Source organism: Cebidichthys violaceus, unplaced genomic scaffold, assembly GCF_023349555.1.
Source record: "Cebidichthys violaceus isolate CVI_PGR_0920_01 unplaced genomic scaffold, fCebVio1.0.p SCAF_10, whole genome shotgun sequence".
Lineage (NCBI taxonomy): Eukaryota > Metazoa > Chordata > Actinopteri > Perciformes > Stichaeidae > Cebidichthys > Cebidichthys violaceus.
This window is the reverse complement of record NW_027176263.1, coordinates 6,973,046-7,001,040: the sequence shown is the minus strand read 5'-3', so window position 1 is coordinate 7,001,040 and position 27,995 is coordinate 6,973,046. Positions and strand designations below refer to the sequence as shown.

Here is a 27,995-nt window from a genome sequence, read left to right as displayed (position 1 = left end):
CACACACACACACACACACACACACACACACACACACACACACAAAGCTCATGGGAACTAGCTGGCAAATAGGGTCACGCAGAAGAACAATGCTAATCTGTGCTCCAGTCACCGTGGAAGTACAGGAAATTATAAAGATGGCTGTTTTCTTTGTGGGACGTCCGAGCTGGGTATTATTTTTGGTGCCAGCAGAGATCCAACAGCATTTATAACGGCCACTCTAAAACAGATTTATTACATAAAAAGGTCCAAGTCAGAGAATACATTACCAAAAAACAGCTTGTATCAATATTCAAATTTGCAGTAAGAATCTTTGTACAAAATGCAAATATATTAATAGTAGGGATATCAAAGCAGTGATACAATTCAAAGCAATACAGTAACTTTAACAGATCATACAAACTGTCATTCTAAGAGTAGAAGCACATTGGTGTATAATATGGTTCTATTACAGCCTTTACTTTTCTCCTTTTACCTTTACCTCTAACATTTACTACGGTTGTGGCAAATTATCCCACAGTAAATCAACAATCATTAGTGTTGAACCCCCCTCACACACACACACACACACACACACACACACACACACACACACACACACACACACACACAGGTTACATCAGTGCATACAAAAGCACTCATATTCTGTCACTGGTGTGAGCTCTGCCTTCGAGCTGATGTTGGATCATAGACTTCAGAGAGCTGTACCTGCAGAGAGAGAAACACACAATTAAAGACTGTGGCTAACAGACTCTTACACTCTCCAACAGGCACTGAAATACTCACATTTAAGTATATACATACATATAAAAAAAGAACATGTAAACTGTAAACTGAGTGATAAAAGTGTCCCCAAAATCCCAATTGTTACAATGTGTTACTTGGTCTCCTTCCTGACCCTGTCTATGGCTCTCAGACCCAAGCACCATGCAGTCTTTTGAAGATTTTAAGCAGGAACTTAAGATGTAAAACTTTAAACACTTGCTCTGTAGTTTTTAGTGAACGTTACTTAAACAGAAGTACAATTTAAGGGAAGGTAGCAGAAGGTGTACATGGGATTGACTAAAAAATAAACTACAGTGCCCATGTTCATTGCAATGAAGGAACATATCACCCAGTGCAATGTTGTAACTCACTGATATGTCAGTGGCACAGAGGAACAAGCTGACAGATGTTACATGTTAGAAGGATCAATTCAATGTTTTTTTTCAGAGAATTTCTTGATGTATAAAATCCTTTACCACTTGTAGTTACAATGAGTTTGTGCGTTTGAGCCCACATGCTGGAAATCAATGACACACACAAAACATAATATGAGGTGGAAATCTCAGTCATATGAGTTTTTTATTATATTATTTGAATCTTGAAAATAGTAAGCGATGACTGTTTTTCACAAACACTATCCTCATTGAAGGTCTTGTTTTGATTCCGTACTTCCTGCCTCAGTCACAGATATTGGCTTCACGTAATGAAATAGACCATCATTAAAGAAGTCTTCGTCTAGACTTGAACCAATTTTGTAACTGTTTGTTGAGTGGAGAGACTCTTGACTTACTTTTTGGTCAGCTTGTTTATTTCGCGTTCCTCTTCCTCTTTAAGTTTCACTACAAAGCTGTCTAAAACAGGAATTTCAAACTTTATGTATTGGGCAACCTGGGGAGAAAAAGATTCAAACATATCAGCACAAGCACATAATGCCTCTGATCACGGTTATCGCCGGCATGGAGGCGTAATAAAATTATAAACTATAGTAAAAGTTATACTGAAGGTAAAAATACTAAAAGGTGACCTAAGACCATGTCTACACACAAGAGGCTTTCCAGTAGAAGGTAAAACACAGTAGAATAGCTTTACTACTATCTTACTGTAATGGGTCAATTGACTTACAATTATACTACATACATATTTTTAATAAATGACCAACCAAACAAATAAACACACAAAATATATGATAAACCCAGAGTTTATTTCTGGAAAGAAAAATACATTTTGAAGTGGAGCAAAAAAAATATGTGTATATTTACAAACCCTACATATAAAAACAAAACTATGGCTAAATATAGAGGTAAATTATTTGGATGAACTGACCCTTTAACTTTTGTTATTGAGTTGACAATCCAGGAACGTTCTCCAGCAACAGCTTCTATTTATTACCCAGGTCAGTCACAACAAAATGCTGTCAGCCATCTTAGCCTATTGTCAGTCCCGAAACAGGATATCTTTCCTCAGTCTGCTAAATTTAACCCAACTGTTCATTGTATCATTCTGTGTCTATGTTTAGGACAACACAAAACATAAAAGGGGTCACTTATCGAGTCCAAGACAAGAGGACATAGAGAGTGGTGGCAGAAGGCCCAGACTCACATCATATGTAACTTCCTCTCCCAGGTCCGCCTCCGTGATCAAGATTTTGGAGATCTTCTCACAGGGTCCATAAAGCACACGAGCCACCAGCGGGTACTCACCATCCCTCAGTCGGGTCCTTTCTACAATGATTTAGACAAATAAAACAAGTGATAGCAAACACACAGAACACAACATTCTACTGACAAAACCCCAATGAGGAAGTTGGTAAGTTGCTGGTAATGAGTTACGACTTACCTCCAGATTCGTGAACCATATAAAGGACAAACTCTTCAGATTTATTCTCCACCTTAAAAAGACACAAATACAGATTATGTCCGGTTCAACTGAAGGATCACTTGAGATGTAATATGTGTCTTACTGCTTACTCTGAACTTGTGCAGCAGCAGGTTGAGGACTTGTCCAGTCGTCATGGAGCTGTTCACTCGTACGTTAGTGACCGATCCATAGGCTGGAGTAAATACGGATGTCTGGAAGCAGGAGAAACAAAAGCACACAAAGTATTAGGAACTTTACTTCATCAACAATTCCTGGAATTAAACTCCTTAGACATTTTGAACGGAAAGGAAATCCCTCAGTCCAAAAGAAACTGATAAAGAAACACAGTGTGACTTTGTATTATGTGACATATTAATGAAATCAGCCCACAACAGGCTATTGTGAAACTCAGCACTAGTACAGGCACACCCGCACAGGAAACTTCTTCCCTTCTACACCTGGAAATGTGTCATCAACGGGATACATTAATGCGTGTGCGTGTACGCGTGTTGTGTTTATTGTACCTTGTGGTTGTAAAAGTGTCCGTTGATTGAGAACCGGTGTGTTCGCAAGCGCTGCAAATCTCTAGCAGTGTGTGTCTTTGACCTCCTCTGAACCCGCATGAAGGAGGCGTCACTCCTAGTCCTCAGCAGCTGAGGAGAATCCTCCTCCTCCTGACCACACGTGTCACCACCTCAGAGTAAACAAAAACACATTTCTCTTAATGCATGCATTATATACACCAGCAGCTATGTGTGGCAGTTACACTGAAAACAAGTTACAAAACATTTGCAAACAGTTCTACATAAAGATGGATCAGCATATGGTGTCCCACATGCTAGGTATTCACATTTTGTCTGACGCCTGGCCCAATTTTGTGAGTAATTTTGATAATCAAATATGTTTGGAGGACTAAATGACAATTACTATATACTTTTATTCAATTAGTTCAGACTAATTTATACTAACTTAGTTAATGAATTCAAATGTGTTTGTTTTGAACCAATGAACAAAATATTTGACACCTTTATTATATTTTCAAGGATAAAAACAAATAATTTGCTACATACTACAACAGTCTCCCCATTTCATCATTACAATTTCTTGATTCATTTAAAGAATTTGACCAATATTTGACGCTATCTTTGTTGAATTATTTGTGTTATTTATGATAAACAATTTTTGAAAAATAATTTTTATCTATCGTATCAATGTGTCCGTATCCAAGACAGATATTTGCCACCCTCCATCACATATCGTTGAGGTGATCACCAACATCATCGCCTCTTAAATTATGTTTAAATGGTTTCAAAGTGTATGTGACTATTTCCATTCCCATAAAATGCGGCATGTTTTTAACGCAGACACCAATGTTAAGTCAATCAGTTTTCTTTAGGGTTATAAGTAACTTTGTTGTTGTACACACACACACACACACACACACACACACACACACACACACACACACACACACACACACACACACACACACACACACACACACATATATATATGATTTGTTAATTCTTAACAGGGGGACGGAGAAAGAGAAAGGAAAGTCGCAATTAAAAATCTGTCCGCGGACAGCGCCGTGGATATCTCAATACATATATGTATAAAAATATACCTTTGCTCTGTGTGTGAGTTTAATAAAAATAATTCTAAATTCTAAATAATTTGAAATCCTCTAAGAGCATTAAGATCACCATGTGACAAACCCAGACAAATGATCTGAGTTAGCAGAGGAGTAAATGACTAAGTAGTCTAACCCTGGTTATTTATAGAGTTAGTGATCTGATCTCGGTGGCATCTCATGTTAATCTGTGCTCAACATGGGAGCCAACCTTTCCAATGTAAATGCTCAATTAAACACGTGTGGCGCTCTAATCTGTTTCAACATGTGTTTGTAATCTACATTAATCAATCAAGTGTGTGTGAGTGTGAGAATGGCTGCACGTGTGCTACTCACGAGCTGGTCCACTCTCTGTGCCCAGTGAGTTATTGTTAGACTCCGCTGAGAGCTGCTTTGCCAAACCAGATCTATCGTTTCTGTAGAAAAACAGAGGAACAATGTCTTTATTGTTTGTTAACATTTCTAGCACTCTCTATATACCATACTTGTGAAAATGAAGGTAAAGCCGGGGGACACTTAGCTTAGTTTAGCTCAAAGACTGGAAGCAGTTATGTTGATACCTAATTTCTTGTTTGTTTGTTGTTGGTAGGCTTTTACCTTTGGACAGAGCTAGCAGTTACTCCCTTCTTCCAGTCTTTATGTTAAACTAAACTAATTTAACTAAATGCATCCAGGTGTTGAGCTAACTTTCCTTGTTTTTAGTAAAACTGCTGTTTCCAACCCAGTGAAGAATATTTTCATTATAGATAAATCTGCCATCTGCAATCAATTCCTTGTTCAATTAATTAATTGTTTTGCTCATAAATGACTGAAAGAGTGAGAATATTAAATTTCCTTGTTTTTAAAACCCAAATATATTCACTTTAAGTTATAAAGTGAACTGCCAAGGAGCTTATGAATATCATATATGATACACAAATTTGAGATATTGGTACCAGTGAATGTTTTGGACCTTTAAAATGTGTTACCAATGTAAAAAAAAAATAATAATGTATGCATGTTGTTCTTTAATTTGTCATTTTGTTTTAGGCCTAAAATTCATATTTTCATTCACTGTTACATGCTGTTATTTTATACAGCCAAATGTTTAGTACAACACCATCATGTTCAGGCCTACCACACAGGTAAAAGGAGTTTTCCTAGTTTCCTTAAGGGTGGGGACGCTGATGAACCACGAAGTCAGTGATTTTAGTTTGTCTTTGTCTGCTATTGTGTGAAAGATCCCTGTTGCCAGTGTTGTAATCACACGTCCCACATGTGTTTGTTTAGCACATGAAGTCCTCTGTGTCAGTCTGGACCAGGTTGTCATACCGGTTGAGATGAAATCTTTCATTGTCGTCGTACATCTGAAGTCTGATTGGTCGGCGCAGACCCCAGTAGATGTTCAGCAACCCCTCAAGGATTAGCTCCCCCTCCTCCTACACACACACACACACACACACACACACACACACACACACACACACACACACACACACACACACACATACATAAAAATGATCATCAGCACTCATGGTCAGAGGGGATATCCTGCTGGCCGCCTGCCACAGCGGCTCAATTTCAGGTGTACGTGCAGGAACATTCGCTCACAGCTACAGGGTGAACCCTCTCATCTTGGAGAAATCCCGTCAGGTTTTTGACCCTCCCTTTTTTACACAGTACAAGGGTGAAGTCACGTCCGAGGAGGCAGCAATAACGAAAGCAGAGACATGACTGCTTTGGGTCACGTACACGCAGGGGGAGATGTTTTGATTTCACAGAACTGAAACTCTAAATTTGGAAGAAAACCCTTTTGTTCTGAATACAGAAATAAAACAGAGTCACCCTGTTTTTCAGTTGGCTTATGCATGTAAACAAATTAAAAAATAATTAATAGAGCATCATGGACTGAATGGTGAAGCCTGAGATCAAGTTCTTTGTGCACATATTGCAACTGAACCAGTAATGATTCAAATATTACAGCACAACTGTGACTGTTGCAATCACAGATCAGTTTCCTTCATCCCAAACAGCTTTTTATACCATCACAATAACTTCTTTGATACTCCGGAATACAATGTCGATCTTTTAACACAATTCTGCTAATGGAAAAAGTCTATAAATCTATTCATCACAGAGAATTTAACACCAAAGTGAAACAGTTTCCAATTGTCAGAAGGCAGTGTGAAGTGTTTACCCTGTGGCCTTTTTGGTTAAATCCCAAGCTATTTAATGTCAAAATGAATTGTGAGCTCATGAGAGATAAAGGGTGAATTATTTGCAGAGAAACTGCATAAAAAATATTTTTACTTAAAAGAATCACAAACAAAATCAAAAGGCATGAAACCAAGGAAAACTGATCAACCATATTGGTTGTAGTTAAACTTGAGATTTAGTATACATATTTAGTATTCCTGTCATCTCGGACCATGGGACCCATGACACGCTAATGCATGCATGAAAGTTTTTATGAGGATCTCAGACTGCTTTTTCCACAAACAACTTAAGGAGCTGAACTAATTATTTATGCTGAGCCTCTAAATGTATGTCTTTGTGTTTATAGACTGTTAATGGTTTCATTTCGATGGATAACTTCTGATCGTTACGTCACAATGACACGGCGGTGGGATTAAAAGGAGGCTTGTCAGTGAGAAAAAAGTGCAAATTACTGAAAGAATAATAATACTGGAGATGAACAGTCAGTTTAGTGCCATTCTTAGATGGATTTGAATGTCAAAGAAAAGAGAGAAGAAGCAGAAAGCGGGATTTCGGAGGTGAGGCAGATTGCTCCCAGGGCGTCATTGTTTCTGGAATATAAACCGTCAGAGCAGCTGCACTGCTGAACCATGCTGACCCTCCACTCCTGAATTTCCTGAACAGCCATGAACACACCCTCTCTCTCACACACACACACACACACACACACACACACACACACACACACACACACACACACACACACACACAAATCCACAGAGATGAGAGTAAGGTCAGCAGAGCTATTTTTGGAAGCAGCGGTTAATCGCTCTGCTTCAGGGTGCTTCTATAAAGCCTGGATACACACTCCGGTCCGGTCATACTCAACTGAGCGAACAAGCCTTCACTCTGTTTCACTCTACATGTCAACTTTACAACTCAAGCATCCAAGGTGAGAGTGCTTCTTCTTTTGTTATTTATTATCAGCTACTCTTTATTATAGAGCTTACACTTTTGCAATTTCTACAAGTTGATTTTAAAGAAATTGTAACAACATGACATATTTTACTTGTTGCAAACCAGATAGAAGATAAGAAACACACATTATGAAATTTAAATTGTAATTCACAGTATCAAACAAGGAAAGAAGGGTATGTATTGTTATTAGTTTATCTGTTATAATAAAACAATTAAAAAGCAAAATGCTAAAAGACAGGCAAAACAGCAAATGCAGTTACTGTGAAGAGTTTTAGCAGCAAAGGCACAGACCCTAATTAAAAACAGAAAATTAAAATCACCATCAAGATTTGTTTTTTAGTAAATAGTTTAATTTATTGTATGTCATTGAAGTCTAGACAAAGAGCCACAGTCTAACATTTTCTTTTTCCTCTTTTTCTCTCTACAGCATGAAACACAGGCGGTTGTTGCTTTCCCTGCCTCACTTACCCACCATTACTGAGACGCTTGAGGACTTGCCTGTCCACCCCTCATCCACTCAATCTTCCCAGATCTCCCAGTCTCTAGAGGACTACATGACTAGTATTCAGGCCCTTGCACACCCTGCTGAGGCACTGAGCTTCAGCCTCGTCAGACTCCAGAGGTCCCCCAAGCTACGGCAGTTCTCAAAGGCGCAGATGAAGCTTTCTGTCTCAGCCTCACTTCCTCGCGGCTCTTCCCGCACACAAAGGACTTCCAGACATTACAGTCTGAGTCTAAACAGCCCAGAGGATTTTTCTCTCAAGATGGGCAGAGAAAAAGACTGCAGGGTCTTGGACCCTGTAGACTGGCTGTTTGGACAGATAAGGACTTGAAGAGAGACATTGTTGTGGGCAAAAAGGCACTTTGGTGGAATATCTCATAATCAAAAAAGGTTGGAAGAATTGGCTTTATTTATGAAGATTAAAAACAATGCGCTGAATGATGAGACTCCTTATGATGGCTGGACGAAGACAAAATCACCAAAGAAAAGTGAAGATCTATTTATTTCTATGCACCGAGGACTCAAGTCTACATGTTTACATTGTGTATTTTGTGAAGACGTAAAAGATATACTTTCTAATAAAATACTGAAATAATCATGAATATTCTCTGCTGTTTCTGAAGAGCTCAATGATCCAAAATCAAAACAGTTTCAGGTTCCAGCTTTAAAAGCTTGCAAGAATTGTCTTTGAACAATTTTTGAAGTTTTGAAATGTTGGTCAAACAAAACAAAACATTTGAAGACAACCACTTGGGGACAGTTGTATTACTTTTTGACATTTTAGAGACTTAATGACTAATTGAAAATATAATTACCAGATTAAATGATAATGAAAATAGTCGTTAAAACGCTGCTGCCAGGGTTGCATCCATTTATTAAAAGACTGTGAGAGATCGTATCTTTGGGCCAGTAGTGGAATGTAAATAAGTGTTACTCGTATACTGTACTCAAGTACAATTTTGACGAAGGCTACTTGAGTTTTCATTTTTAGCTACTAGTACTTTGACTCTACGTCATTTCAGAGGAAACATTGTACTTTTTATTCCTTGACTGTTTAAATCTCTAGTTAATTTTCAGACCATGTCGTAAATACAAACCATGTTATTACCAAGTGAAAGTAATTAAGTAACTTCAAGTACTGCAACTATTATTCAAGGTACTTTACTTTAGTATTTACAGTTTTTGCTACTTTATACTTTTACTTCATGACATTTCAGAGGCAAACATTGCACTTTTATCAAATAAATCATGATATTACTTTATTGATCTCCTGGGGGACATTCACAGCTACCCAGCAGTATTATTAAAATTAGCCCCACCTTTACCAGCTGCAAAATTCAAGTAATGTACATATTAATGCAACAATTATAATCCAATAATATCATATATATTATTCTGATATTATTGCATCTGTCAAACCTTTAACCCACATCAACCTTGGCACCACATCACTACAGTCTAAAAAGACCTCCACTGGCTTCCTGTCTCCCACCGGATCAACTACATAATCCTGGTCTTCACCTAGAAAGCCAAACACCAACTTCTATCTTTTCTGTGGTATTGCTACTTTGACTACTACTTGTTATTACTAGAGATGCACCATTGCTCTGATATTGATTCAAATATCTGGATCAGGTGTCAGTGACAATGGGCCGATCTGGTATTGGATACAATTTTCTTAATAAATAGCAAATCAGCATTTATATCTGTGTCTTTATTTTTTACATTATGTTTAAGAAAGTTAGAAAAGCAATATTGAAGTGAAGCCTGATGTTGCCTTACACATAAAAGAATAATCCGAGGCACTTCCACACAATGAGGCATACAGTTAATTAATCAAACGCTGGTATTGGGCCGCTAACCAAAGCCTAGGTATCAGTATCGGGACTGGAAAAGACAGATTAGTGCCCCCCTATTATTACTGATCACAGAACAGCAAAACCCCCGTACAGTAAAAGGACCTCCTTTGAACAATAAAATGCTATTTGCATATTAAAGCACAGCGACCCTGAATAGGATGAGCGGTTTAAAAAAATGGATGGATATTAAAGCATCAGTAATAATAATCCAATAATATAATATGGAACTCAACATACTCGATACAGCCACTATACGCTACATACACATGATTCATATTTGGCACAGGCAGGTACATTCAGCCCCTCCAGTGAAATGTTCAGCATTTCCCTATTGTGGGACTAATAAAGGATAATCGTATTTTATCTTATTAATAAAGCAATCACAGGGGCCGTTTTAATGAGCACTTAGAATACTTTCATACTTAATAGAGATTAAAAATGTGACTTGTAAATGGTATATTACTTTAACTTCTGTAAAGGATATGAATCCTTCTGTTAAACACTTAATGTTTAAATAGACCAACTACATCTTTTTTTGCAGTGAGCCTCAAATCTAGACAATCCTATCCCACACTGTCATCTAGTGGTAATCAGTGGTGCTGCAGCGGTGGCACTGTAAACTAAAAAGTACCCGATACAGCCACTATGTGCTGCATACACATGATTCATATTTGGCTTAACACAGCAGACAAGCACAGGCAGATACATTCAGCCCCTCCTGTGAACGACAGTGAACCAATATCAGCCACAGCAAGGCTGCTGCTGAGCCTTGAAAGAGAAAATACCTCACGCAATCAGCATCATCTACATGCATACAACAAATACAGTTGTACTTGGCATTCATGTTAGAGCATGCTTTCTGGTTTGGCTCAAACCACATGACATTTCCAGCTACAACATGACTAACACACATCACCTGACGACACCATGAGCAAATCTTAGAACCACACTTTCAAATCTACTTCTTTTTTCACACAGTTTCCATCAGCCTGGATAATCAATACAAATTATAACAAACACTCAGACCTGCCAGATATAGATGATGACAGTGAAAGTCTGTCTGGGAGCTATGGTGCACGTCTACAGCTGGTTTTCATCTAAACTCATTCAACAGAGTCACTGTATTTTCTAGCGGGTAACATTAGGAGTTTCCAAATGTTGGTCTTAACCCAAGAATGTTACTGCTGAGTAATGTCCGTCATTCCCACAAAATATCTAATGAGTAAGTCGTGAGTAACCTTTGGCCTCACTCCAATATCTTTACCGATGTCACTATATCACGAAAAGCATAACCTATTACAGCACATATAGACAATTTTATTTCTGATCATATGTCATAGTGTGTCATATATACACCATTACAACTATCACCATGCTATCATAATGTATTTTCTACCCTAATAATACAGTAACAAACAAGTTCATTTGCTGTTTTGAAGCTTTTAATTGTATCACATGATTTTCTTCAGCAGATGCTGTTTTCCCAGTTGTCACGCGACGGTCGATGTTCAAATTTCCTTCTTTTTTTTGCACTTTAAGGACACCTCATCCATGTTGGATTAACAGTTGAGATTAAAAGTATAATCTTTGACATTGGAGAAAACATTCAAACACCAATCTCACCACAGCACATATGATGAGCATTTTAGATCAACAGCTTCTGAATAAACTTGTGGCTAGATTGTTTTGTCAGCTACAGTTATGAACTTTCAATTAAAGTTTCTGTGGTTTCAAATTGTAATTATGGTTTTCATGGTTTCATGTCTTGTTTTATTTGTCTTTGGATTTTACATCACATGTAAGGTGCAATAGGATTGAATCGGAAGAAATGAACTGAGCCTTCAACAAGACCCTAAAACAACAAAAGCTGATACTATGTTCTATGTTCCAACAAATTATTACTTAGTATAAGAGAAACAGAGATAGTCGCATAGTGCATTTATTTAATGCCTCTTACAAAGAGTAAACTTACACAGAAGAGATCAAACAGGGGAAGGTTATACTTGTTTATTCATCAGGATCCTATTTCATATCATAATATCAGGATCATATTATGTTGGTATAGCTTTATGCGGAAATGCATATGGCCTTCTCTAGAGCCAGTGTTTGGTTTGTTTATTCTAGGCTCTAGAAACATGGAGGCCTCAGAACAGAGGACCTGCTCCAGATGTAGAGATAAACAGCTCATTCTAAGCTAACGAAAACACAACAATTCAACACTAAAGAAAACTTTTTATTATTATAATTATTATTATTATTATTATTATTATGCTTTAAATTTGGGCAACATTATCAAAACAATGTAGCTAAAAGGCTCCTATGATACAGATACATTTCCACCATTAATTACCAATACAATTAATATATTGTTCTTGACAAAAGAGCTGATGCATCATATAAAGTTAGCTTATATCAGTGAGTCCTTGTCTGTTCTGGATGAAACCCTAAACTCCTTTTTTGCCATATTTCTCACCAAACTGGAGCCTTGGACAGCCTGCGTTATAACAGAAAGCAACATCATCGGTTCTCACTGCAGCAGTCTGTTTTTACAGCTATCATACTTGAGAAATATATATATTTAGTTTATTCTGGACTGAATCTATTAAGCTATTAGTGAAGCAACACGTTCTGGTAGAAAAACTAACTTGCAAGTTAAATGATGAGACACTCTTACAATTCCACAATAAAGCTTAAACAAGTTTAAGCGGTGTAATGCAATGTGTTGAGTCATTCTCAATAATGAGTTCTGTTTCTCATCAAATCAATCAATCAATTTTCAGTGAAAACGATGACGTTCAAGTATCCTTATTTTTGGTTAATATTGGGTCATATTGTGATGTCACTGCTCCTTCTATTTTACATGTGTATGTTGCATGTACATATGCTATGTCTGTGACTTTGGGGGGATTTTCCCAGAATGAGACAATAGTGAGTCTAACTGGTGGGATAAAAAAGAGGGACGGATCATGACCACCCTGCCCTAAACACCATACAAACTCAAAAACCTTCTGGACACAAAGGGGAACTCCTGACCATAAAACCCATAGAATAATTATCAAACAAATAACCAAACACAGCACAACAGCAAAACGTTTACTGTGGAAATACTTTGCTAAGCAGTTAGTGTACATAACTGAAATCTGAGACTCCTTTTCTCCTTCCATTTTCATTTTGAGGAAAAGGGGATTTTTTGTGGTTTGCCAGCCATTTAGCATGTTGGAATGGCAGGTTTGTGCTCAGAAGCTTATTTGGTCTCAGGTTTTCTGTCCTCATTATCTGCTTACAAATCAAAGTGCTGGTTTAACTGGTTCCAGTTTTGTATGTGTGTAACCCATTTTACAACAGTGTCCTGTAATCCAAACGCCCACACATACCACCGAGCAATCGTCAAACACTCCCCGTTTACCTTTGTTATTTCTGCCAGCACTTTCTCTTGTCAGGTGATCTGTCTGAGTTTTTCTTACCTCGCGAGTCCTCAGCTGGAAGTTCTTCCCTTCGTGGTAACAGTTGTAGGTCCTAAGCAGTGATAAGATGGCAGACCTGAATATGAACACAAGACCCCAAAGGGTATTAACACTCATAGCGCTCACGCAATGGTGACATTTAATACATCAACATTGTTTTTTCACTTGATTAAATGTGACTACTGTGTAGTGAGTGAAATTAAAGGACTTACTTTGGTATAAGTTTCTCTTCACTGAGCTTCACGTAGGTCTGACGCTCACCCATTCTGTCTAGAGCCCAGCTGTGGCAGAAAAACACGACAAAACATTAGTAATTAAATAAAGATTGTATTATGTCTGTAACACTGTGTACAATCATAACTAATAATTGAGTGTGATAGCTAAATTATGATGAGCAGGTATAGAAAATGTGACCATGTGCTTATAAAAAGATGATGGCCCACCACATATATATATATATATATTTATAAAATGAATATAAAATATGAACATTAGTGTAATGTTTCATTTTTGATCCACTTTGAGGACTGGAAAGAATGTCTTAAATCAAACGTTTTTAAACAAATATCTCCAGTGGTAAAAGCAGGGACTGGGAATTAGCAGAAATCACATGGTGTGGTTGACACAGAGCCAACGGAGTAACATGTTGTGGCAAAGCTCAATAAAGCCAGGTATACACTGTGTCTTCTGTCTCATTCAAGTATAATGCCTGCTACCGTGGCAAGTTTCTTATAAACAGTTAGCATCATAATAATGATAAAAATCACTACTGTAGTGGAAATTAAAGTATTTCCTTGTGAGAGATCTAAAAGTATCTCAAGCCTTCTGTCTTTTAAGGATTTATTACAGGATAAGATATAGAAAAATTATAAAAGAATAGTGAACAGATTAATTAACAGATTAATCTAACAGAGTCATAGATTACGATACAGCTGTATAGCAGAGAGCGTTCCTTCACCCATGGCAGAACAAAGGAAGACTCTGCCTTCTCCGTAAAGAAGGCCCTTCTTAAATGCTTGTCTGAGCGGAGTATCACCCTTCTCAGCAGTCCAGCCTTCCAGTTCCAGAATGGATGTTTATATAAATCAGGTAACCATCTGTTCTCTATAAGGCCCTGTCAAATGGAAGTTGCCCCCCTTTGTTCCCATGAGCCTGTTTATCCAAAGGCCAAAGTTCAAACTACACAGAAAACACATGATCAACGAATCTAAGTAAGAAATAATCATTAGAAGTTACATGAAACCAATTTTCCCCCGACAACTACTTAGTCTTCTCTGTGGCACAGTTTCTAAAGAACACAACCAATCTCCAACACAGGTGTCTTTTTTGTCCATTAAATTTAGTTCAGAGTAAAAAACAAAAGGACACCTATTAATAACTGTGTCCTTCAGGCTGTGAAGTCTTTTCTGACAAGACAGAGGAATGGTGGCCCTGATCCCTGTATCCTGATTCCTGTGTCCATATATTTCAAAGGGAAAGTGCCATGGGGAATTTCCTGATTTGGAAAGCCCAGCTCAGAGTATGCGGGGGGAGGAGCAAGAGTATAAAACGGCAAAATGTGGCTCAGAGGCTCAGTGTCAACACTCAGCTCGTTTCCAGAATGAAGCTTTGTCCTCAGTCAGTCCGTAGGCTCGCCTTCTTGAGTCTCTGCTTTGTACTGATCACAGGTAGGAATCATCTACGCGTATTCGTTCATAAAATCTGGATATAATAAAAGTGGGGATTATTGTTTTATTGGGGGGAAAGCTGTCTGAACATAACTTGCTGTAACCTAATCTCTGCTCATGTTTTACTGTATTGATTTAACTTGTAATCTTGTTACTGTGTCTGTGCAGTGAGAGAGTCAGACAGCACGTTCGTCCCGGGAAGATGTTTGTGTCCACACACGCAATCAGGAGTCAGAGGGCACCTGAAAGAACTTACAGTCTTCCCAAAAAGCCCCAGCTGTGACAGAGTCACAGTAATGTGAGTTTCAGATCATGCAGACACATGCATGCATGTATGCACACACATGTCCAGATGAGTAAATGTGAGGGTTTGCATGTGTTTTTCAGAGTGACACTGAAGAGTACCAACGCTCCAGTGTGTCTGAATCCAGAGGCGCAGATGGGCAAACAACTGATTCGCTGCTGGAATAGGTGAGAGCCTTGATCAGTGACTTTTAGTCACCTTTAGTTACCAACTGTGCCTCTGTAAGGGTTTTTAAAAAGGGATACTACAGCTTTGTCAACTCTCAGAGTACCATGTAATTTAATTATTCAATTTAGAATAAAACAGCAATATGCAATGTACCCATTACCTAACAGATTGCATAATATTTTAGCCCTGCGTCCTAACTGGTTATAGAGGGGTTCCACCCATCTTCATATTTCCCGTAAATCACCGCCAACAGTATCTTATGTGTTGCCAAGCCAGTTCTTGTAGTAACAAAGCACCTCACTGAGCATTTTGGTTGTCTTTCCTCCATTATTTGCTATATTGTCAGACAAAAAAGAATGACAGTTTGTGCCTCTGTGGTAATGAACTATTTTCTTTATTAGAATCCAAATTTGCAATATATTCATGCTTTCCTTTCTCAATGTAAATGATGGATTCTTCCTTAAAAGCTATTCATGTCACAAGAAATATTGTATCCAAATATTTGACATGTCTCATACGTACAAGGAATATCAATTCACAGCCCTTCCTCCAGGCTTAAGTCTATGCTTCTGTGTGTGTGTTTTATAGAGCCCAAAAGTTGGGTCGTGATGTGACGCTTTGCCTGAAGAGGAGGAGGAGGGGGAGAGGTCGTCAGCGCCAGCGCTCTCGACAGAGGAGCCGAGGTCTCAACAGAAAGGCCTCATCCTCTAATTCCCAATAGTCAACCAGCCTGACAAATGACACAAAGCTACTGTACTGAGAGAAGCGTGTACATGCTGTTTTTTTGCCACACTGGGGTGCTTAAAATAAACAGCACACTACCACTTTTCTATAAACGTCACACAGCTCAAACATCAAGATCCCCTAAACTGTTTGAGCTGTAACTCAAACTTTCTTTGTAGGCCAGCAGCAGGGGGCTGTACTTTATCTGTGCAAACGACTGATGTTATGTTGAAAACTGAGCCCTGGAGGCTTGTCAAAAATGTAAACAGTTTTAGCTTTAAAACACTGTTAAATGGTCCATGTACTGTTTATGTGTAATTCTGTGCATGCAGCTGGAAAAGCTAACTGAAAAGACTTAGTTGGTTATTTATTTTTATATCAATATGAGCATTTTTCAGACTTTGTGTTTTTTTAAAATAAATATATCAGCAAAAACACTGTGACCTTGTGTGCTGTTTATTATTGAAACTCCTGATTATCTTTAGAGTGGAATGATGGTAAAGACAATTACTTCCATGGCAGGATATGAGAGGTCACCCACAGCCTTTAGTTAATAAACTACAGGATGTGAGTCAGCGGCAGGCACAAAGCAAACATGTCTTACTTAAAACATCTGCACAAACAACAGGAGCTAACTGTGTGCTGTATTGTAATGCAAAAGTATACAAATATATTTCCATGACATTCTACTGCGAATAAGAGCACTTGCCTGAGGAATTTTGGAAAATATCACACCATTATTTTTTTTCACAGATTATAGTGGACTACTGCTGTTGTTGCACAACTAAGACATCCAGGTGATCAGGGCGTGACAAGAGAGCATGCACGCACACACACACACACACACACACACACACACACACACACACACACACACACACACACACACACACGCACACTATGTTTGCCTACTGTTGCTTTGCGCCCACATCAATCTGTGTAATGGAAAGTGAATAACAAGGCATGTGCTAACCTGATTCATCTCCCAGCTAAAACACCTACTGGCATTGATATGAGCTCTTGCATATCTGATATGTGTTCCTGTTATAACTTAATGCCTGACAGCACAACGGGGTCAAATGGAAAGCGAAAGTAAACTGCTGAACAAGGTGGCCTTTGTTCCAGGCCGAGCCAGATAATTTAAGGGACTTTTCATATCTCATATGTTATCGATGAATACAATCCAAGCAGCTGCCTTTAAAGTAAAATATTAATCGGAGACGGAGTTAGACAGAATACTGATTGAGAGGACAGCTGTGAAGATAACAGTCTTGTTACTGGATGGCAAGTGGCCAAGAGAAGCCCTCTTCAAATCCAAAGTACTTTATAATCTATACAGAAAATTGTTTCTTTTACACCACTATGTTTTCGTGACAGCTGTAGTTACTGCAGATTGAGTTGTAAAACACCAAATCTAGTCCATCAGTTTATTACATTTGCTGCATAGTTTTATAAAAAGCTACAGTATATCAATTACTAAAAATAATCTCAACCAAATACAACATTCAAATTCTGCTTAATGCATCAGTAATAATAGTCATAGTAATAATATAACTACAAAAGTTATACAAATGCTAAAATACACTAAACACTGATTGAGGCTATTCTGACGAATGCTTATACTTCTGATACTTTTAAGTATATTGAGCTGATAATACCTGTACTTTTACTCAAGTATAATTTAGGATTCAGGACTTGAACTTGAACGTTTTTCACTGTTGAATTGCTACTTCTGTTTAAGTAGAAGATCTGACTACTTCTTCCACCACTGTTAAAATCCCATTCAAATATAATTTTTTATTATTACACAACACTGCTTTCATAAACAACACATCCCAGACCTTAACATTAGCCACCAGCTAAAAACGAGTGTTGACCAAACGTATTAACACCTTCAATGCAGATTTGCGTAACAACAACAATACACACACGTCTTCCTGTAATGACCACATGATTGAAAGTGCAACTCATTAAATACGCAGTTGCAAATGATTGATTATCAATTTTTATGGTCACATGTCTGATTTAAGATAACAGAAAATCTTCTATCTTTTCTAACTCTAACTTTGCTGTTTGCTACAAGGTGACACTAACAGTTTATATTTCAACACGTGATTGTAATGCACGGTGTCTAAAATACCTATCACTGTGTCCACAATCATGATGTTGGTGCCACCTAGTGTCTAAAGCGTTGTGTACACTAAACTTCCTCATGCATAGCTCCATCTTGCTCAGTGACGATAATGTTCAGTCCAACTTGGATTGTGATCTCTGACACCACCTGCAGGAACATAGCCAGCAGGATAGGGGACAGATGTACTTTGATTCACTTTTTATGTCATATTTAAAGAGCTCCTGGCTGAGTAATTGGTTGGGACTCTCAGTGTTTCTGAGACTTTTAGTAACAGAGCATCATTTTGTCACATGAGTCCAGATGAGTAAAGAAGGGAGGCTAATCAGTTAAATCAGTTCATCATACCCTTGTTTGCTATTGGTTGTAAAGAAAATGAGAGAATATATTTATATAACAATGAGCTCTGGTACACAGGAATTGATTATTTTGCATTTCCTGCAGCTGAGAAAGAAGTTTCTTAGGAAAAAAATAGACAGAAAAAAAACGCTTGCATGTGCAAACATAGTCACCACAAAAACCAGGAAACAGACTGCCCAGTACTGGCCACAGCACTGTCTGACTGGGAAGTGATATCTAAAAGGAGAGGTGCAGATTCAGCTAAACAATGAACACTGAGCACGAAAGATGGAATCTTTCAGATTTATGGCACAATGCGGATCCTCTTATTATCTTTATACAGCTGAAGATTCAAATCCAATCTCATCTGATGGACTTGATCATAATCTTCATAAAAAAAACCCGTTAATTACAGATGCATTAGCAACAGCACTGAGCTCTCCCCTCCCTTTAATGACCCCTGCCCACCTCCACTTTTTATCCAAGGAAACTGCTGACAAAGAAGGTGCATGGGACGGTCAGTCTATCTCTTATGCATATTTATACATAGTAATGGGTGTATGAATATTCCATCACTTAAAAGGATTCCAGTCTGTCACCATTATTATGAATTATTCAGACACTGCACAGGAGATGGACCAAGAGGTCACACTATTGGGTGATGCTAAGATTCGAGTGAATTTACATAATCAGTCTCTTGTCTTCTCTTCTTCTTCTTCTTCTTCTTCTTCTTCTTCTTCTTCTTCTTCTTCTTCTTCTTTTGTGACTAAATTACGAATTGCCTCTGTGTGAAAGCTCCCTCGATGGACAAAGAACCTTTATTGCAAGTCTGCTAATTGCTTTGATCATCGCGAGATTCGTATCCAATTATCGCACCTACTGTGGTAGCTGCGCCCGGAGACGATCCCATTCCCACGCGTAAAATAATGTCCAGGACAGCTCCAAATAATGCACATACAAAACCTTTTCACAAACGTATATTAAAGACAAACACTTACATTTAATTACTTGCTGAAGATGTGTCTATTTATTTTGCAGCTATCACTGTGAAGTACGTAGTTTTGTATCTGCAGATTTAAGCTGACGAATAGGAAAGTTTTACATACCTGTCACATTCCAAAATGCAAAACAAAAAACAGATTTTACACCGTTAGTAGCTGCATCCAACTTCATTAGACCCCTGGTCTTAAGGGCATTATGATGTTGTCATGGTTAAACCGCATAATCGCATCGATAACATATCTGCTTTCCGGATCATTTCGTGTAGTAGGCTAATGGTCTACATTAAGTCTAATCAGTTTGGTTTCTTACCATAGCAGACCTCCGTCTTCTTCCTTATATCCAACACCGAAGTATCCCGCGCCGTTGTTCGTTATCAGTCTTCATGCCCCTCTTGGCATACGGTATTCTGAGCTGGAAGATAAAACTGACAACAGGATGATCCAATAGAAAGCCGTGCTCATACGCTTTAACCAATCAACGTTGAGGGTGGGCGGGGCTAACATGCATACCTCTCTCCGCTTGATCCAGGTGCCTCTGAGTGCTTTGCTGCAGCCTCATCTGTCCGAGCCATCAGTTTAACATTTGTCTTTTAACTTAAGTTGTTGGATTACTACTAGAACACTCAGGTTTGAGTTGGCATTTGAATGTGTTCATTAACGTGTTTTATGCTAAATATGTTCATTTGATAAAATGTATATTTTGCATCAAGGAAACGCATTTCCTTCCTGTGCATTGTTGACCACTCAGAGTACAGAAAAAAACCCATTTTGAATGGGCAGCGCGTCTTGTGCATTGAAACATTATTTGTGTTATTGGACAATATATGTAAAAATATGAAGGTGAAGATCCAGCTAATTTAGATTCATGATTTAAGTTATATCAACTTCTGGTGTTTTTATCCTGTAACTTAAATATTATGAATACTGCAATTTGTGTTACATGTTTTTTATATAGTTTGTGAAGTAGTTCCCCCTTTTTTGTATTGTATGTGTTTGACAGAATCAAATCAAAGCCATTTTATAATGAAACAGTACAAATAACCAATTATCATAATTCTTTTTGTCTGCCTTTACATAAGAAAACCTCATTCTTTCTGCACAACCACCATTAAAGCACCTATCCTGTTATTTTCCAGCTCAGCAGTAAAGGAAGAAGTCCTTGTGACCTGTTAAGATTTATTTCCCCCATCCTGTTTTTGAGCCTGGATCTGCCATCTAGGAAACTTTTGTAGGGTGGAAACACAAACTGTAGGAAGTCTCTCTGTCTGAATAGGATTTATGATTTAACATGCACAGAGGAAGTAAGTTGTTCCTGCAGCTGTATAACTTCCCCCAGAACAGCTCATTCTAAAGGATATGACAAAGTTGGTTGACATAGACTGGAAATGTTGACGTTCTTTTCCTCTCCATTATTGGGTCACTCAGTTTCTAATTGACCAGAGATCATTGTGAAGATTATAATACAGCTCTGATTATCGGCCTCAGTGAACTCTGGACAAAGACTCCTTGTTCTCCCCATAAAACATCTCATCCCTCCTGACTGGATTCACATGTCATGGTTTTCATACATTGTGTAAAACACTGTGTAGAGGCTGGGGATGTAATTTGCGTCAAATATGAAGGATAAGCTAGTTGTTTAAACGGCAGGCTATTTTTGTGTCAGTGTGTTTTCACGTGTCTGCTGTTTGGCTCAGTTCTCAGTGAGCTGCTTATTGATAATGGGGCTCTCTGCTGTTATTGATTCTCTCCTTTGATGCTACAGAGATATTGCATCTTATGCCTACATACAGTTATATATCTACATTCAGTGAACAAAGGACTGAGGAATACAATGTGTGTGTGTGTGTGTGTTGACAGAACAAAACAGTATTGATTTATGACCTGAACAAAAGAGGAATGTCTGTTTTGTGAATTGTATCATTTCTAGCGTGATAGAACAAAAGAAAAACAAATTAAATGTTGATACAAGCTTTTCATACCCACTTTTCTATCACAGATATGTTAATTTCAGGGTGATTTATAGAGCTTGGGTCTGATTCACACACCATATTAATATTATCAATGTGCAGCATATGACATATTATGAATGCATGAATAATACTTAGTAATATTGGTTTGGTTTGGTGGCGCTCTGGTGGGTGATCTGATGTTTTTCTCATCACCATAATAACGTGAGCGCTCCTCCCAGAGCTCCGTCTCCATGGTCACCGCTTGCACATGACAAACACACAATGAGGAGGCTTGAATGTGACTAACACATGCACCTGCACAAGCTCTCATGCCGGCAGTCACAGTCATACACATTTACTCGACGGTGAATGAAAGAAACAGTTGATCTAATTTATTACCTCATGAATAATGCATGCTGCATTAACTGGATTGGATTGGTTGGCATTAATGTCTGCGCTTCAAATCAATGCTGGCTTTGCAAAAATCTGACTTAAAGTCAACCACTTTCACATGTGTACAAATAGTTTAATTTCTTTGAATGTATACATCTGAGGCTCCAATTATTGTTAAACACACACACACACACAAATGATTTTGTACAAGTACACAGATCTTTTTGAAGTATAAAAATGAAATCAGTAGAACATTTAATAAAAAAAATCAAATAATCTACTTATCTATTTAAAATATGGAGTACATTATTACGTCTTATTATGACTGCTTGGACATTTGATAATGTTATATTCAGATAAACATCTGCCACAGCGTAACACCAGCTAGTTGCTCTCGTCAGTATGAATACATTACACATGCTTTCCTTTGTGTGATATCAGTAAGGAGCTCAGTCTGAGCGCAGAGGGACGTTCAGTCAGTAATCATAGGCGCAGTGTCTGAGGTGGTGTCTGGCTCTGGCTCACAGTAACTGTCCATCTCCTCCATCTCTCTCTCCACAGGCTCCTCCCTACCTCTCAAGTAGATCAGTCTCCTCTCTTTCCACCTCCTCCTCTCCCTGTCTGTGCCTTTAGGTGCTGTTGTCTGCTCCAGCTCCAGCATGGCCTGGACGCTCTCTCCTCTCTCTCCTGGACCGAGGCAGCGGTCTCTGGTTGCGAGAGCCAGTCCTCCCCCTCTCCTTCCTGTCACCACGTGGAGGAACGAGACTGTGCTGTTTGATTCTGCCCCTTCTGTCACACAGACAGTGGTCGGGCCTTGGTCGCTGTGGCTCTCTTGTGGTCTTTTGGGAGATTTGATCTTTGTTTTCTTGCTTAGTATGAAGTTAAAAAAGGCTGTCACCAGAAGCATTGTCCCTGCAATCAGAAAATATATTCTATTTCTTTCACTGGAGACTCGTTGACATGTTACAGTAGCAACCATGCTGATATAAATAATGAAATTAATGATGGTTGAATTTCATTTGGCTGCTTCCGTTTCATTGTGCATGCTGGCTCAGTGTCACACCTCACTGGGACACTTGAAAAGAGAGGTGCCATTGTTAATATTGTTAACATGCACCTGTGCGTTTCTCACTGTATGAAGTTGATATGTCTGCTGCTGAAACACATTTTCAGTGTAAGCATGATACTCGCCAGTGTTTTTTTTACCTGGGATGATTGCATGCCACACCAACACAGGGTGCAAGAAGCAGACCACTGACATTATGGAGTAATAGAGGAATTTATGAAAGCCTCCGATGCGAGCCATCTTCCCCCACAACACAAACAGCTGCCAGTCTGGAGGACAGCTAGAGAAAGATAAGAAGAAAAGAAGGTCTGAAGCAGTAAAAAGGACTGGAAGTCACATTCTTACAATTTTAGATTCTTTTGACAGTAAATGAATACTGACATGGCAAACATTATGTCAGACTAAAGTTGAGAATCCATCTTTAGATTTATTTTTAGACCTGCTTTGCACTGTTCATAGGTGGTTAGAAGACCTAATATAATTATAGCATCAATTCACAGAGGTTTTCCCTCGTTGTATTTATGTTAAAGTATCCATGCAAAACAATTGAGTGTTGTGTAGGCTACTCACGGCAGACACATGAACAGAAGTGTGTCCAGGAAATAGGCCAGCTCAAACATCATGATGCCAACAGATGAAACTCTGGGAGGAGAATAGAATAGAGCCAGATGAAAATGATACAGTGATATAATCAGAACACTTTTTCTAACTATGTGGATCTAAACATGTCTCTTTCTGTGTATATTATCTAGAGCTGTGGGTCAAGATTGCATTTTCTAAATTATCTGAAATTTGGGTAGCAATGGGATGCTTCAAGTTAAGAGATATCACCTTCAAATAGTGCTCTGGACATTTAAAAGTTGTGTTAGTGTTTCTTTCACAATTTGCTGCTGCAGTATTCCCTGTTTTTTATTTCATGTTTTAATAGTCTGATAACCATCTAATTCAGTGAACCAGAAAAATGTCCCCTGACTAACCGTTATCGTACACTGCCCTCTCTCTGAAGAGTTGTTGCTTAGTTGTGTGTTTCTGTGTGTGTGTGTTTGAATGCAGTGTTCATCTGAATAATCAGTCATGCATTTCTGTTCTCCTTTGGGAGATGTTTTCCTGCGACTTTGTGGGAGTTTGGCTGTGAGCCACAGAGATAATGCGAAGTAGCACTGAAGGACTGGTCTCCATTCTGCCCTCTGCACCTCGCTTCATCTCTCTGACTCCTTCCCAACATCTCCTCAAAAGTGTGTGTATGTAGTATGAGTGATTATGACGGCAGGTACAGTATTGAAATTGTTTTCTACAAGCCCTCAGGCCACACATTCTTTGCCATATTAAAATCCAGGCGGTGTAATGTGTAACTCAGGAATGCCACCAGTCAAGAGTGCTCTTAAATTTATACAGGCATATTACAAGATGAACTACAAAACCTGAACACTTACACTAGGTAGACGCCGAGGCTACTGAATTCTCCCTGTGTCAGGGTCTCCACTCCCACAGCACACAACACTGAAAAAGAGACAGAAAGATAATTCTTTTTTTTGTGAGAGTTACTGGTGAGCCGATTCTGTCCACCAGATGTCAGACTTAGTTCATGATTTTCTCCTCAGTTGCCGGAAGGGTTGCTGTAGCGGGTCAACTTGGCTAAACTTGGGTGATTAAATATGATTATTTCCACTGTGATGCAACAATATGCTGCTTTTACTGTTCTTTGGCATATTTTATGTATCTTTCTCATTTTGCTGTCAAGGTAGGCTTTACTGTATTCTTGTAGCTGAGGCAGTTAGAAACTAATTGAAGTCCTTGAAAAATATTCCTCCCCTCATTGAGTAATAAACATTGACCTGAGTTGCTCCAGTTTGAGCTCATAGTTTATACTCCGAGGGGTAGTATTGAACTATTGATCTATGTCATATAAAAATAATTATAGAACATTTAATACTGGTAATTGTTGTAATTGTTTCCATCATGGTCACAAAATTCTGGTAATGGCTTACTCATGGTTGTAATTACCATACCACTACCAGCGGACACTTATTACACATCACAGGATCACAGATCCTCTACTAGAGCAGAACCATGACATTTGCCGGTGAAATGATGTCATCATTAGATGTCATGGTATGTTGAAAGTCCTTCCTCTACATTTTGGGCTTATGAATAATGAGTACTGATCCAGAACAGTATTACTTCTAGTCTTCTATCTAACTTTACTCGGTGTAAATGAAAGCACAAACATATTGTAAAAAGGGATACTGGGCTGCAACTGGATTTTGCTGATTTATTCCTCCGCAAGATCAACATTGCTTCAGTGACCTGAATCTCTTTTACTGCTGAAAGTGATTTAATTTGAATAGTCTATACTTTTGCTGCTGCCACCTTCCAAATATTTTAAAGGAACTGTTAGACTTTTTGGGAAATACTCTTATCCACTTTCTTCCTGCGGGTTAGATACGACGATTGGTACCACTCTCATGTCAGTACGCTAGCCTGCATATGTAGCTAACGCCAGCAACCAGTTAGCTTAGCTTATCACAAAGACTGTAAATAGGGCAACAGCTAGCCTGGCTCTGTCCAAAAGTGACAAAAACTGCCTTTCAGCAACTCTAGAGCACAGAAATTCACATTATATCTTGAAATATCTCATATCTTGTCAATAACAAATTGGCTTTTTGTTGGATTATGTGCCAGGGTATTTCTGTTCACACTTTATTTCCTTCTGTTTCTAGTCTTCATGCTAAGCTAAGCTAACCAGTGGTATCAATAAATGATCTGACTCTCAACAAAAAACCCAAAATGTCAAACTATTCCTTTACTCTGTAGACCCAAATTTGAGTCTTGACACCAAATCACATTTGAACACGTATGGAACGATATAAAATCAGATGACAACAAAGTCTTAAAAACTATAAAAGAAAGCCTGTTTTGTTCATCAATCTTTACCCTGTGAGGTATTAAAGAGGTAAGCATGGTTAAGTAGTGATTGACATTAAACACATGGAAATCATTTCTCTGGCCTACCAAAAATTCAGAGATAAAATCGTCACCAGAGGGAAATCAGGAGAATGTGGCTAAACAGTTTCTGGTTGTAGAGTGTGAGAAGAATTAACGCTGCATATAGACCAGCTGGATATTAACATATATGTGCTCCTGGCACGTATGTCTGTCTACTGAACACACACAGAGGCAGACAGGCCAACACAGACATGTAGACATGTGAAAACGCAGGCAGAGAGACAGAGGCACGTGTAGAAATCCCATACACACACACACACACACACACACACACACACACACACACACACACACACACACTCAAGCCCACATACATGTAGAGACGATGTACAGAAAGCTCATGTAGGTGTGAATGTATAACAGCTTGTGATCACATAAGCCCAGTAACCCAGCTGGATACAGAGACTTGGTTTTGGTGTGATGTGAGGCACATGTCTCTCTGTACATGTTCAATGTCTGCAGCTGTTTGAATTTAAGTGCAGGAGGTCCCATATATTTTTTGAAGGAGGCAGCCACCAGAGAGCTATTTCTCCTGTGATGATTTAATGTGGCTAAGAGAGCTGCAATCTTATCCTGTGCGCCTGAAGAAAACAAGGTGAGGGAGGGAGAGGCATTATAGCGAGGTTATGTATGATCAAGTATGTTTTATATGCTCTATGTGTCAGCCAGGAGATGGGTTTGAGTTCTTGGAGGTCAAGAGTATATTTGGCCAACATCAACATCTGACCCTCTAACATTTTGGGTTTCTGTAATCCTTAAAAAAGGCTAGCTGAATAATTGTCCCCCACAGGAGTCCTTATATTTTACAAAAACATGTATAAATCTGACTGTAGAATTTATTAGAGAGAGGATCTGGAGTCTGTTAGTGGATCCAAAGAACTAACTGCTGCCCATACTGAAACAATAAGTGATGACTCTGAATTTAAGTTTGTTATATATTTCTTTTTTTTATTGATATCTTACCTGTTGCTGTAGAAACACCAAGGATCCTGCAAGCACACTCCACTATAATCCACCAAACCCTCTCTGAGTTCCCCATGACCTCAAACACTTTCCCTCTTCACTGTTTAAAAATACAACCTTCACACTTCTCTGACACTATCTGAAATAGTTGGTAGCCTAGTAGTTACAAAAGTAGAATTCTAGACACATAGTTGACTGTAAGATCGATGGATGGTTGTTGGTAAAAAAAAGAAGCCAAAGTTGGGTAATCCACAAGAGCCATGATGTGAAGCCTCTTAGACTGGTCGACTTTACCTCAGAAAGGTTTGTGACTCAATGCCCCTGTTGCTCCAATAGCTGCTATTCAGCCTAACACACACACACACACACACACACACACACACACACACACACACACACACACACACACACACACACACACACACACACACACACACACAACACATACACACAATAACAATGCCACTTTCAGCTGGTTTAGCATTCCACCCTGTAAGTCAAGGTGAAACTGTTCAGCCTCGGGTCATTTATTCACCGTATCACATATGTCATTAGAGCTGGTTAAAAATTATCTGTGAAGAACTATATAAAACACACACACACACACACACACACACACACACACACACACACACACACACACACACACACACCAAATTAGCATAATTGTATGCACCCTTGAACAACATAGAAGAGAGCAAGAGACCATGCTTCTCCTCTCGACAACTTCCTCTTGTTTTCCTCTGTGTAATTTCACCTTGTTGTGAGGATTTGGGTGATTAGGTGTAATCAAGCCATCAGCAACACTTTATTCAAGACCACAGTCACTCTGAAAGCACCCATTTATTGGAAAACTGTTTCAGAGAGTGAGCGTTAATGTGTTCACAGTTAGAAATATTACAAACAAGTTCCACTTGGTTTGCCTTTTACTTTATAGTAATGCAACACGGACTCATTGCACATTGTACAAAGTCTAACAATGCAATGGATATCTGGAAAAACGCCACAAGAACCAACAGAGACCCTTTGACACACTTACACATGTATAAATG

The 27,995-nt window shown here is 38.6% G+C and overlaps 3 protein-coding genes and 1 long non-coding RNA gene across 4 annotated transcripts; 2 read left to right on the top strand and 2 right to left on the bottom strand.

Annotated features, from left to right (window-relative positions):
• Positions 1–214: 214 nt before the first annotated feature.
• On the bottom strand, positions 215–19,960 carry rassf4a (Ras association domain family member 4a). Its single transcript, XM_068723211.1, has 11 exons — positions 19,877–19,960; positions 13,446–13,514; positions 13,234–13,309; positions 5,567–5,673; positions 4,592–4,671; positions 3,147–3,316; positions 2,733–2,834; positions 2,602–2,653; positions 2,365–2,486; positions 1,556–1,653; positions 215–708 (listed from the first exon to the last, which is right to left on the bottom strand). The coding sequence occupies exons 2-11, from the start codon at positions 13,496–13,498 to the stop codon at positions 639–641; spliced, it is 930 nt and encodes a 309-aa protein (XP_068579312.1). The 5' UTR covers positions 13,499–13,514; positions 19,877–19,960; the 3' UTR covers positions 215–638.
• LOC137881330 (uncharacterized) lies at positions 7,127–8,512 on the top strand. Its single transcript, XR_011103855.1, has 2 exons — positions 7,127–7,382; positions 7,836–8,512. It is a non-coding gene; the product is annotated as an uncharacterized lncRNA (long non-coding RNA).
• LOC137881324 (C-X-C motif chemokine 11-like) lies at positions 14,805–16,532 on the top strand. Its single transcript, XM_068723224.1, has 4 exons — positions 14,805–14,900; positions 15,069–15,198; positions 15,288–15,371; positions 15,961–16,532. The coding sequence occupies exons 1-4, from the start codon at positions 14,834–14,836 to the stop codon at positions 16,091–16,093; spliced, it is 414 nt and encodes a 137-aa protein (XP_068579325.1). The 5' UTR covers positions 14,805–14,833; the 3' UTR covers positions 16,094–16,532.
• A 2,013-nt stretch (positions 19,961–21,973) lies between the features above and the next one.
• tmem72 (transmembrane protein 72) lies at positions 21,974–27,391 on the bottom strand. Its single transcript, XM_068717682.1, has 5 exons — positions 26,944–27,391; positions 24,408–24,474; positions 23,545–23,616; positions 23,115–23,254; positions 21,974–22,820 (listed from the first exon to the last, which is right to left on the bottom strand). Exons 1-5 carry the CDS (start codon positions 27,017–27,019, stop codon positions 22,381–22,383), a joined length of 795 nt encoding a protein of 264 aa, XP_068573783.1. The 5' UTR covers positions 27,020–27,391; the 3' UTR covers positions 21,974–22,380.
• Positions 27,392–27,995: the final 604 nt, after the last annotated feature.

Coding starts and splice junctions, on each gene's coding strand:
- rassf4a (XM_068723211.1), bottom strand. CDS start 13,498: ATGGGTGAGCGTCAGACCTACGTGAAGCTCAGTGAAGAGAAACTTATA. Junction 2,487..2,601: donor TATGGTTCACGAATCTGGAG/GTAAGTCGTAAC, acceptor AAATCATTGTAG/AAAGGACCCGACTGAGGGAT. Junction 1,654..2,364: donor GAGAGGAAGTTACATATGAT/GTGAGTCTGGGC, acceptor TTTTCTCCCCAG/GTTGCCCAATACATAAAGTT.
- LOC137881324 (XM_068723224.1), top strand. CDS start 14,834: ATGAAGCTTTGTCCTCAGTCAGTCCGTAGGCTCGCCTTCTTGAGTCTC. Junction 15,199..15,287: donor TGTGACAGAGTCACAGTAAT/GTGAGTTTCAGA, acceptor TGTGTTTTTCAG/AGTGACACTGAAGAGTACCA. Junction 15,372..15,960: donor CTGATTCGCTGCTGGAATAG/GTGAGAGCCTTG, acceptor TGTGTTTTATAG/AGCCCAAAAGTTGGGTCGTG.
- tmem72 (XM_068717682.1), bottom strand. CDS start 27,019: ATGGGGAACTCAGAGAGGGTTTGGTGGATTATAGTGGAGTGTGCTTGC. Junction 23,617..24,407: donor AGCCTCGGCGTCTACCTAGT/GTAAGTGTTCAG, acceptor TTCTCCTCCCAG/AGTTTCATCTGTTGGCATCA. Junction 23,255..23,544: donor CTTCTGTTCATGTGTCTGCC/GTGAGTAGCCTA, acceptor ATCTTTCTCTAG/CTGTCCTCCAGACTGGCAGC.